Below are 12290 nucleotides of genomic sequence, written 5' to 3' on the forward strand. Positions count from 1 at the left end.
GAAAACTGACATTAAATGTTGTTGAAATATGACTGAATTGGACTTTATTTGATTTAAAAATCAGTTGTTGACTGTATAAGATATTGATATACCTACTAGGGTACTTCAGTATACAGTGTACGGCACTGAATCATAATACAAGTTAGAAATTATGATTTTCCGGACCTTTGCTTGAGGAAATTTTCTCTAACTGGACCTTATTGAATTTTAATTAAAGACCCCTGTACTAAACTATGTGCCTGGGGCCCATGGGCCTAGGGCCATATGTTCCTAGGATCGTATGTTCCCAGGGCCCTATCTTCAAAGGGCTAAGACACATACTTAGGCTTTGACATATACTTCACTAACAGCTATTATATGAAAATTAAGGAAAATGGAGTAGCAAACAGTCTGACTCCCATTTTAATTTCTTCTTCATTTTTAACACACACTTTGTAGCTTTGAGCTATATATATAGTGTCATCTGGAATTCAAGGGTACCAGGGTATCAGCACTATAAGAACAGCACTAGAAGAAATTCATGCTACAGTGAACAGATAATGTTTTCCAATTAAATAAAGAAGGTCCTTCCTTAAAGTAATCACTGCCCCCAAAATCCAGCTTGTTTTTCATAGTCAAGGCATTAGCAGCTGACTCAGGCAGGCTTCAAGATGTTCATCTGTCATAGTAGATCTGGACTCTGACTTGACTTTTTTCATGTGAGAAAATTCAGACTCACACAAATAAGTTGATACAAACCAGGCAGACAAGTAAAAGGCACATCATCTTATGTTAGGATGTCTTTAATAGCAGCTCCCAGCACTCCCTCTTTGTTTCAGTTGTTGCCATGGCTTTCATCATTTTATTAGTCCGGACATGGCTGACACAGAACAATGTGATTGTTGCTAGTTTTTCTTTTGCATCAGGTCTTGTGAAAACCCTCTGCTGTGCTGCTGGCTCTTCCAATTTTCTGCATTTTACTTTGGCAGAAAAGTTCACATCATGTGTATATTGTGGATACTTCTGAACTGGTTTAGCAGTTCCTTTTTGTGTAGTCTGCAGCATAGCATTGCAGGAGAGAATACCTATATTCTCAGGGCCCTGTGCTCACGGGCAGTATATTCCAATGGTCACATGTTCCCAGTGTTCTGTGTTCCTAGAGCTGTATGTTCTCCTGATCCTACGTTGCTAGGGGCATGTATTCCCAGGTCCCTATGTTGCTAGGGCTATATTTTCCCAGGGTCCTGTGTGTCTAGGGCCATATGTTCCCAGGGTCCTATGTTCCTATGGCTGTATGTTCTCTGGGTCCAGTGTTGACAGGGCCCTATTTTTCCAGAGCCCCATATTCCCAGAGTGCTTTTTCTAAGGCACTACTCTGAGAGAATTACATTCCCTCCTCTCTATACATTACACATCATATGTCAGTATAATAGATTAAAGAATACATATCCTAAGGCATGGTTAAGGTTCTGGGGTCAACAAAGATCATACAGGGTATAACAATAGGAGGGCGCTTGCTTCAGCTAGGCTGGCCTGAGGCTGGCCTGAGGCTGGCCTGGCCAAACTGACTATGCGAGGTAGTCAGTGTGTAGCATACATACATTTTGCGAATAATTGTTCTGCCTGGTGTAAGTATAGTGCTCTGTTCTTGTTTGTTGCTAGCTTTGTATGCCTTTGTTTGCTAAATCATTTTTAATTATTGTCAGTTGTGTAACTCTTAGCTTAAAGGACAAATAGACAACGTAGGTGTTGTGTCAGATTGCAAAGATTTCTAGGCATTCATTTTGACTCACTTTGAAGTAATAAAGTAGGCAGTACAAAGACTCACACTAAATTTCACTTGAACGTTTGAACAGGAAAGTAAATTGGCAGTACAAAGTATTGAGATTTTTTTAAATGGTTAGGAAAAGAGTAAGAATCATTGTCTTCTTTTACAGCGCAGATAAGGTTTCATTCAGTTAATACCTAGAAGTTAGGGGAATGAGAAAGTTTTTTTTTTTTTTTCAGTAAAAACATGTAATTCTTGCCTATCACTGAAAAGATTCTCATTCTTCTTCACTAAAATGTACAACCAGAGTGTGTTTTAAGGCAATCTATTAAGAATCAGCCTGTCCATAAACACTGGAAATACAGATCCTTGGGAACATAGAACTGTACATAGAAATACAGAATGTTCTTGCTTCTTTTCCGTTACAATGTGGTAATGGAAAGTTTTCAATTGCTTCGCTTCACTCATGTTCGCTCACGCACTTTTTCTCGCAGTTAAATTGAACTGTCAGTGAATTTATCAGAGCTGACCTGTTTTGCTTTGCTATGCACATCCTATTTGATGAATCATACTCATCATGACTGAGATCTGCTGGTTGGGCACTGCTGTTCTAGCATCTTAAATATTTATAGAAATTAAGCAACAGAGGACACTGCGTTCAAGCTGCGTTTGAATCTGATTTAATCGTCACATTTTCTTGTTTTTTGCAGGTTCTCCGCTACTTTGATTATGTTTTCACAGGTGTCTTTACATTTGAAATGATTATAAAGGTACCAGTTTTAGAATATGAACTATTTTTCTCATTCAAGAATATTGCGGCATGAAATCATATCAATTAATTACGTTTTTTTGACTGTACATTAATAGATGATTGACCAAGGCCTAATTCTGCATGACGGCTCATACTTCCGGGACTTGTGGAACATTCTGGATTTTATTGTGGTGGTTGGAGCTCTTATTGCCTTTGCTCTCACGTAAGTGTCTTCTGAAGTGTGAATGCCTTTTTCCTACAGGTTTAGCTATGTAGTTACTGTATTAATACTGACCCTGAAAAGTTTACATCCCAGATTTCAGTACATTATGCATTTCCATATACTGGAAATACAGCCAGGAAAGTCCAACACAAATTAGACTTAAAATATTGTAGATGGTGTGGAAGATGATGATGTACCAACACTGCAAAAAGTTTATCTTGACAATTGAAATCATCTTAAATAAAGTCAAGGCTGCCGGTCACGAGGGCCCAATTTCAACAACTTTAACTCACCACTCAGATGTGCATCAAACCTACATCACCCAAGTGGCTATGTGATAGTAGAAGGTACAGTGTCCTCAGCAAGTTAGCCACAGTGAGCTACTCAAGTAGCCATACAAACTTTGCAATGCAAAACCTTTTTTTATTTAAATGTCCAAAAATGTGTCAATAATTGTTTTGTTCTGCTATAAACTTGGTGTAAATCTGAGGTATAGTGGTTTCTTTTTGTTATCGTATTGTTGTATGCTATGTAGCCTTTAGCATGCTAACTAGCATGCTAGCAGAGTAAAGTGAAAAGGTTGGGTCAACAGTCATGTATAACAGATAGAAACATTTACAATTTAAAGCCCAGCAAATTGAATTTAATGATTTTAAGCACTTTAAAGTAGTTTAGTTCGCAGTAGTTTCTAGGCAAGTTCTGCTGCTGAAGTTGACTCTTCTGTTCACCCTGTTCCTCGCCCCTCCGAGGGATCTACCGTCCTTCACTTGAGCAAATAAATTGATGGTATGGGCCTTAAGATGGCGCCGAGGATTCCTCAAACAGGGAAAAAATGTGGCTAAGTGGACGAGGCCTTGTTAAAATGGTGTTGAAATGGGCAGCAGGCCTAGCTGCTCTGAGTCAAAGCAGCTGGACTTGAAGACGATTCACCACTGATCTGAGGTGTATTGTCAGTCCTTGAAGATGCTTCTGATCCCTCAAACAAATATATTAGGCACCTTCTCTCAGATGAGTGGCAAAGGAAGCAGATTATATCACAGGTCCCGTTGTTTTAACTTAATGCTACTAAGTGACTGATGGAATGAATGTATATATCGCATGTTAGATCAAAATATTATTTTAAAAAATTAAAAGTATTTATATAAATAAATGGGTGGACTCCTCACTGGCACAGCAAAGAGCTGGCCCTGTCGTCAAGAGATCGCAAGCTTGACCCTTGGGGATGCCATAGCTGAGAAACACAGTTGGTCTTGCCCTCTCTGGGCAGGTAGAATGACCCTTCCTCTCCCCACATCACTCAGCACAATGCTAGCCCACGTGGACATCTGTTAACTGATGTAACAGGATTGGCAGTTAGTGTTCTCCTCTGAGCGTGTTGAACTGTCTGATGACTGGTAGTGGCAGTTTGAAAAAGATACAGAAGTGTGATCATCATGTGGCTGGGGAGACCTAGCCAATTGAGTAAAAAAAAATATATATATATAATATATATATATATATATATATATATAAAAGATATAATGTCAGTGCACATAATTGTTCATTGTTTTTTTTTATTCAAAGTGTTCTTTAATTCATGCAGTACAGTAAATTAATCAATTATTGCTTTTTATTTCCTTAGGAAAAGCAATCTAAATATTGCTTTGTGTGGAAGTGCACTCTCTCTGTTTTTAATCTCACTCTTGCTGTAAATCTTCCTCTGCTGTCCTTCTCTTCCTGCCTCTCTTTCTCTGTTATCTCTGTGGACTGTGTCATTGTGGCTACCAGGAATGTTATGGGGTAAAGGCAGACGTTTCTCATTCTTCATATCGTTTACATACATACATTATTTATGTCAGTAACTTTCGTGGGTGTAGTGTTTGTGTCGTGTTTTGTCAGTGACTCTTTACTGTATTCAGTGTTCAGCAGTGGTGGATTGACAATGTAGCAAACAGTGCTCTAGTTTATATAATTTGTGCTTTAAATCGTTTATTACTTTCCGTTGTAAGTCAGATCATTGAGTTATAATCCAGAGTGGGGACACCTCTTTTCTTTTCAGTGACACATTTTTCCATTTTAAAAGCTGTTTTAATTTCATCATTTCATTTGGCGAACAGGTGGAATGCCACTATTGTTGGGTTACTGCCCTCTTCAGGTCAGGTCTGTTAAAGAGGAATTCCACCGTCCAATTTTAAAAAATGCAGGCATTACTTACTCAAGGTAAATAGTCATGCAGAGCAGTTTGATGTGAACTGAGCCATTCTAGAGGAGCTTGCTGACTGAGAATTGTTCACAGTGGTGGTGATAGGAACCAGACGTCTGAAGTGTTTAATGCCTCTAAAAGAATCCTCACAGAAAGCTGCTAGGCACATTGTTCATGAAAATACTGCCTGATGTAAGATATATTTTGAAATTAAGATATATCAGATTTAACATTTTACCATTATCAACTTTACATATGAAAGCAAGGTCCATTGGTCATTTGGGATAACAAATTGAATGGCTATAATTGTGTTCACAACCACTGGTTCTTATCACCACCACTGTACATTTACATTGATGGCATTTAGCAGACACTCTTATCCAAAGTGACTTACAAAAGTGCTTTGTTATTCACTCACAGAATGTATCCCAGCAAGTACAAATAGGTTAGAGTCCAAAATACGCTTGAGCTCAGACACTTCCAGAAAGAAAATTCAGTGTTGATTACTAGAACGATACAAAATTCAGAAATATGACACAGCGTAAATACAATCCAAGTGCTAGATTAGTGTTCATTTGAGTGCTTCATAAAGAGATGGGTCTACAGACAGCTTTGAAGATGGTGAGGGGCTCTGCTGTTTGAACAGCCTCTGGAAGTTCATTTCACCAACTGGGTAGCAGGACCGAGAACAGTCTTAATGCTTGTCTTCCATGCATCTATAAGCATGGTGAGGCAGTCCTGGAGTGGTCTTGGACATCTGCTGTCCTGCAGTGTCTAATTCCAACTACAGTTTTCCACACCTGCTCCAGCTTATTTTCAGAAGTCCCTGATTGGCTGGATCAGCTGCATCAGCGTTAGGTGAGGGGAGGGTGGCATTTTAAATGCAGATTGGAACTAAACTCTGCAGGAACATAGCTCTCTGGGACCAGGGTTGGAGACCACCGCTCTAAGGTCTTAAAGTACGGAAAATTGAGTTTTCACTGTTGCCATCAACTCTCTGAGTCAGAGAGTTTCTTTGCAATAAATCATTTCACATCAAAACAGTCAGAATGACTTGAGTTTACATCTCAACAAAATGTTTAACTGAAGAGTGAATTTTGGAAACAACCTACTTATTAGCCTGAAGGCTAGTTTTCGTGGTATAGTGTCAGTATTGGATCTACACTGACGTTGCCACTGTAAAACTCACAGTGATGAAGATGTGCCCTCTAGGTTATAACTCTATACACATCCTTTCTTTGCTGCTTGTATTTTATAGTGGGTGAGTATTATGTCTGCAAGTTTAGTGTGCATTCCATGTTTGTGTTTTACGTCCTTTTTAAATCAGACTAATATAGATGTGATTAATCACAGAAACAACAAAGGCAGAGACATCAAAACTATTAAGTCACTGCGAGTCCTGAGAGTTCTCCGGCCTTTGAAGACCATCAAACGGCTCCCAAAGCTGAAGGTACAAGTTTCCTTCTGCCACTGATCATTCCTCAGCCAATTGGGTTCAGTTCTGTGTTTTGGCAATTTTCATACTTTCATAAAAGGCCGTGTTCTTCAGGCCTTGAATTTAACAGCAGGGATTCTGACTGTTTCTCAGCAGGGGCCCAGAGAAAATGTTTTTAGGAAGATATCAACTCATTCATTTTCCAAAGATAGAAATGTTTGACTTATACCAACAATTTGCGTTCACTGAATATAATATAATATAATATAATATAATATAATATAATATGTGTGTATTAGAATATGAAAATGAATTTGTGTGCACACAGGCTGTATTTGATTGTGTGGTGACTTCGCTGAAGAACGTCTTCAACATCCTCATCGTCTACAAGCTCTTCATGTTCATCTTCGCTGTCATAGCAGTGCAGCTGTTCAAAGGGAAGTTCTTCTACTGTACAGACGGGTCCATGGGCACTCAGAGAGAATGCCAGTGAGTGCATCTATTTATCATATTGTCTATAGAAAACATAATGTAACAAATTAGCAAATACACAAACATATACAGTCAGCTTCATAATTATTGGCAACCTTGGTAAAGATGGGTAAAAAAAGGTCATATGGGTCAAATATGAGGGAACTCTAACATTTAATTGAAGTAATTTTAGTCTAAGTAAACAAAAACCTTATTTTAAACAATTACATGTCACAATCATTGATATTTAGTACTTTGTGCTACCTGATTAAGATCGTCTCTTTTAGATTGTCTTTTAGACTTTCTACGAGGTTTAATTCAGGGGACTGGGATGGCCGTACCGAAAGCTGAGGTCAGAGAACCATTTTTATGTAGATTTGGATGTATGTTTTGGATCATTGTCCTCCTGGGAGAGCCAACCATGAGTTTTTGTCAGAGGCAGCAAAACCTTTCATTTAAAATCTCCTGGTATGTCCTGTACGTGATGCCATAGATTCTAACTAGGTTCCCGAGACCTTCGGAGAAAAGACAGCCCCAAAACATTGCAGATCTTCTGCCATAATTAACAGTGGAGATTAGGTTCTTTTCTGTATAAGCAACCATTTTACTCTAAACGCACCTTGATTTGACCACTGAACCTGGTTGCAGTCCAGTAGCATCTAGTAAACTCCAGGTGCTTATAATTGTGGTTGGATGAAAGAAAATTCTTTTCTCTGGCATGTCTTCCACATAGGTTTTTGGCATTGAGGTGGCATTTAATTATAGTGTTGGAGACTTGGTGAGTCCAAAATGCTACCATCTTCTGAAAATTGCCAACCACAATCCTTGGAGAGTGTTTGCCTCTCTAACCATTCTCCTCGCTGTGTGTGGGTAAATTACACGCATGTCCTCTTCTAGGAAGGTTCACCACAGCTCTTGCTTAAACTTTTTAATTGTTTTTTTAACAGTAGATATGTGTATGACTAAGGCAATCCGGTTACTATGTCACCTCATATATAGACCCCAGTGAAACAGGAAGTCATAGATGACTGTTTAGGAGTTCCTGAACACTCAGGTGGACTTAAAAAGTGAAATATAAATGGGAACGTGCTTCAGTTACATTTTGTTCATAAGAGTTTCTAGGAGTGCCAATAATTGTGGCATGTGGTTTCAGGAAGAGTTTTGATAAGAGTTTTTCTTTTCTTAGGTTTGATTTGCTTCAATTAAAAGTTAGATTTTGCTGATTTTGTCAGTGTGAGATTCAGCTAATTAACCACAAAGACATTTTATTCATGGTAATTTTTTGCCATCCTTGCCAAAACCAATAATTATGTTTCAATAATATCACATTTCAAGAATATTTTTGTAATTAATTAGTCATAATACTGTCCTGACCCTTCCTGCGTCCAGAGGCTACTACATTGATTACGGACGGGACAGGAAGGAGGTGAAGAAGAGAGAGTGGAAGAGGCACGAGTTCCACTATGATAACGTTATGTGGGCGCTGCTCACGCTCTTCACTGTGTCCACCGGAGAGGGCTGGCCGCAGTACGTACTCTCTCTCTCCGCCCACTCACCAAAGCAGCAACTTTTCAGCAGAGGAGAAAAACTTCTGGGCTCTCTGCCATTTTGGTCTAATTATCTTGAACCTTCAAGATGTTGGGAGCTGATTATTCTTTTTTTTTCTCTCAGATCTACAAAATGCCAACAGGGAATTAAGCTGACAGACGGCTTTTAATTTATGCAAACAAAATGAAATAAATTACTTTTTTTAAAAACAATAGCAATATGTAATTATTTCTATGTAATGGATTGATACAAGATTAAATTAATCATAAACACCTAAGTACTCATTAGAACACAGGATTGGGTTTTAACTAAATACATGTAATGGCGTTACATAATCAGAATAGAAGAAACTGGATAATTCCATTACCGTTACCCAAAAAAGACAATAATCAGGTCCAGATACATTTGAAAATATGGTGATTACTGGCAGGATTACCTTAAAACCCACACTCACAGTAATTTTCTTGCTTGTGTTCATCTCTATGGTCAGTTTCTTTATTTGATCTATGGTAAGCAGAACCAAACACACTGAACTAAAACAACTACAACAGGAAACTTTTAGGAAAACATAAAAGTAACTATAAAAGAAAATGCAAATGAACAGGGTTTGGGTTAGAAACTATGGCTAGAAACCAACAAGGAACGTACCAAGCTAGGCAAAGCACAGGACAAACAAAAGGTGTATAAATACTGGAGAAACTGAATGAGGCACACCTGGATATACTTTGAGACAGGACACAGGTGCAAGGCATGATGAAGGGACAGAGCTGGGGAGGAGCAGGGAAACAAACAAATGCACATGGAGAGACTAGACAGGGGAGAGAGGAGGGGGTAGAAATAGGAAAACCAAAGCAGAAACAGATGCACATGGAAGAGACACAAGGGAGAACATAAACAAGAGGGAAAACAGACAACAACAAGGGCATGTCAGGGCAATATGTTGCACATAGTAATCCTATGGATTGAGTGATAAATTACATTTTCAACAGGGAATCAATAATCTGTACTGGAATATACCCACCCGACAGTGTTATAACATGAGCACAGACTACTGAAAAATCTTTAACGGATGTCATGTCCTGCTTCTTTTGCTCTTCAGAGTTCTTCAACACTCAGTAGACGTGACTGAGGAAGACCACGGCCCGAGTCGAGGCAACCGCATGGAGATGTCTGTCTTCTACGTTGTGTATTTTGTAGTCTTCCCCTTTTTCTTTGTGAACATCTTTGTCGCTCTTATCATCATCACGTTCCAGGAGCAAGGGGACAAAATGATGGAGGAGTGCAGCTTGGAGAAAAATGAGGTTAGTCTCTGTTCCAAACTCATTAAGGCAGGGAGGCCTAACACAGTTCCAAGTCCTGCTGCTCGCACAATTTAGTTCCAAACCTAACACACTATTGTTCAGCTTATAAAGAAATGTCTGTATATTAGAGCAAGCATTGGATTGGAGTATTTGGAACTAAGACTGGCAAGGAAGCTGTAGTGGTTCTACTGTGCTACAGGAGCAGGACTGGACTCTACATTAGGCTACTGATAGGAAATGGTCAGCTGAAATTTACAAGAATGTCCAAAATTCTTAACATTGCTAACTGCTGAATGAAAGTAGGTGTGCTATAAAACTGTAATGTAAAAATGGGATCGTTCTAAAAGGTCCCTGCCACCTTTTATTCATGGTGAGCCACTTCAGCATTAGTTTTTCTCCTTTAAACCTGTGTATTGTCACCATTTAAGATGGACAAACACATTTGTGAAATATTCCAGTCCAGGTTTTTTGTTCTTTCTCCTCATGTAATTTCCTCTGTCACTGTTTCAGAGAGCCTGCATAGACTTTGCTATCAGTGCAAAGCCTTTCACTCGATACATGCCCCAGAACAGGCAGACCCTCCAGTACCGACTCTGGCACTTTGTGGTTTCACCATCGTTTGAGTACACAGTTCTGGTCATGATCGCACTCAACACTGTGGTCCTCATGATGAAGGTAACTGTGTCTTTTCAGAAAGATATTCTGCAAATTTTATGGTATTCTGTTGAATTGTTTTACCATAGGAGCCACATTGGTTGCTTGTAAAGCATTGTGATCATTTTTTTTACACATAAAAGCATGTTAGAGAGCGTCTACTGCACCAAAATTGAATTTATAGTTTGTTCTTTTACCTTTAATAACTTAGTATGTCTACTGTAACAAACGATCTAAAGCTGGGGTGTCGAAACTTTTTAGCCTTGAGGGACCAAAGTGCAATGTTTATGGTGCAACAATGTACATAAATAGGGCAGGTAGGGTTCAAAAAGGGTTTTTAAATGTATTTTAGAACATTAGTCTATATCAGGGGTCGGCAACCCAAATGTTAAGAAGAGCCATTTTGTCCTAGGAACCACAACATTTTATGTCCATTTTAACATCTTGGCAATAAATATGTCTCAGTTTGTGCTAATGTGCTAGTATAGGATAAAACATATAATAGCCTATAAACAAAAACACAGACTTACTTCACTCTGCTTTAAGCTTTAGCTCAGCTATAGCCACTTTTCTCACATCTCCGGCAGGACACTCTGCCGAAAAGGTAGAATAGTTTCTTGCAAAATGTCTCTCAACATTCGACTTTTTATGAGGCTGAAGTCAGCTTTTCATTCGCCAGCTTCATGTTTGAATTTTCCCAGTGGAACAGGAAAAATGCAGTCTGTGTGCCAACCTTCAAGGTTAAAGGTTGGTGAATTAGCAGATTAGAAGCTACATTAACTTTATTTAGTGTTAAAACTGTGTTAGAATGATCAGCAGAGCTTTATTTTACTGCAAAAGAGGATTATTTTATTTTTACCTAAACATCTAATTCTGCTGTGGAGCCACGACAGGGCAGAAAAAGAGCTGTATGTAGCTCCGGAGCTGCATGTTGCTGACCCCTGGTCCACATTTTGTTATTGTATTGTGTATTTAAAAATGTATTTATTTATGTTTTGAGATTATATTTAAATAATTATCTACAAATTAAATTTCCTTTTAGAAAACAATAAGAATTTGATCATTTATATAAAGTATAAAATATGTTCTCTCATTGGGTGAGGAAGTGGGGTTAGGGTAACTTGTGGTGGGCAAAATCAAACATCCTCACAGGCCAACTTTGGCCTAAAGTAGTATTAAATGGTTTTACATTATTAATGGAGCAAGAGTTATTCTCTAGAGCTGTAGCTATGCTACAACAGTAACTAATCAATTGTACGTAATCCTTTCTGGTTTGCTGTAGTACCATTCTGCCCCAGCGGCCTATGACACAGTGCTGAAGCACTTAAACACAGCCTTCACCGTGCTCTTCTCGCTGGAGTGCATCCTGAAGATCATGGCCTTTGGCCTCATAGTGAGTAGACCACAAAACAATGTGCTGCTCCTGATTTTAGTGCAGTTTCACATCCTAATCTATCAGATTTTGCTGTCCTACAGGGTTGGTGTCCAGCACACCTTGGTATTTCCCTTGTTCAAACACTCCCACCAAACTTAACGATTAACTTATGAGTTGAAACAGATGTGTTTGAGCAGAGAAATCACCAAACTGTGTTGGAAACTGGACCTCCATGGTCAGAGTTGAACCCTGGTGTAAATGCTTCTCTAGACATTGGTTGTTTGGAACAGGTGAGTTAGATTAAGTTGGGATTTATAAGTTATAAAGTTTGCTTCATCTTTAGCCCAGGGGTGCCCAGTCCTGGTCCTGGCGATGCCAACCTGGAGAGTTCAGATCTGAGACACCTGGCTCTAAAACTCAGATGCTGCTGAAGACCTTCATTACTTGGATCAGGTGTTTTGATTAGAGATGGAGCTGAACTCTGCAGGGTGGTAGATCTCCAGGACCAGGATTGAGCACCCCTGTTTTAGCCACATTAAATAACACAGTTTAATGCAGTTTAATGCATTGATTGCTTATTCTATCTGAATGCTGCAATTGAGT

The 12290-nt window shown here is 38.9% G+C and overlaps 1 protein-coding gene across 1 annotated transcript in view; it reads left to right on the forward strand.

Moving 5' to 3' along the window:
- cacna1eb (calcium channel, voltage-dependent, R type, alpha 1E subunit b) overlaps positions 1 to 12290 on the forward strand; it is an 83997-nt gene that overhangs the window by 50810 nt on the left and 20897 nt on the right. The window contains 9 exon segments of the mRNA XM_036596742.1: positions 2458 to 2517; positions 2615 to 2721; positions 4489 to 4500; positions 6257 to 6353; positions 6667 to 6827; positions 8199 to 8336; positions 9457 to 9658; positions 10169 to 10333; positions 11595 to 11705. Coding sequence (XP_036452635.1) covers positions 2458 to 2517; positions 2615 to 2721; positions 4489 to 4500; positions 6257 to 6353; positions 6667 to 6827; positions 8199 to 8336; positions 9457 to 9658; positions 10169 to 10333; positions 11595 to 11705 — 1053 coding nt within the window.

This window comes from Colossoma macropomum, unplaced genomic scaffold, assembly GCF_904425465.1.
Source record: "Colossoma macropomum unplaced genomic scaffold, Colossoma_macropomum, whole genome shotgun sequence".
Taxonomy (NCBI): domain Eukaryota; kingdom Metazoa; phylum Chordata; class Actinopteri; order Characiformes; family Serrasalmidae; genus Colossoma; species Colossoma macropomum.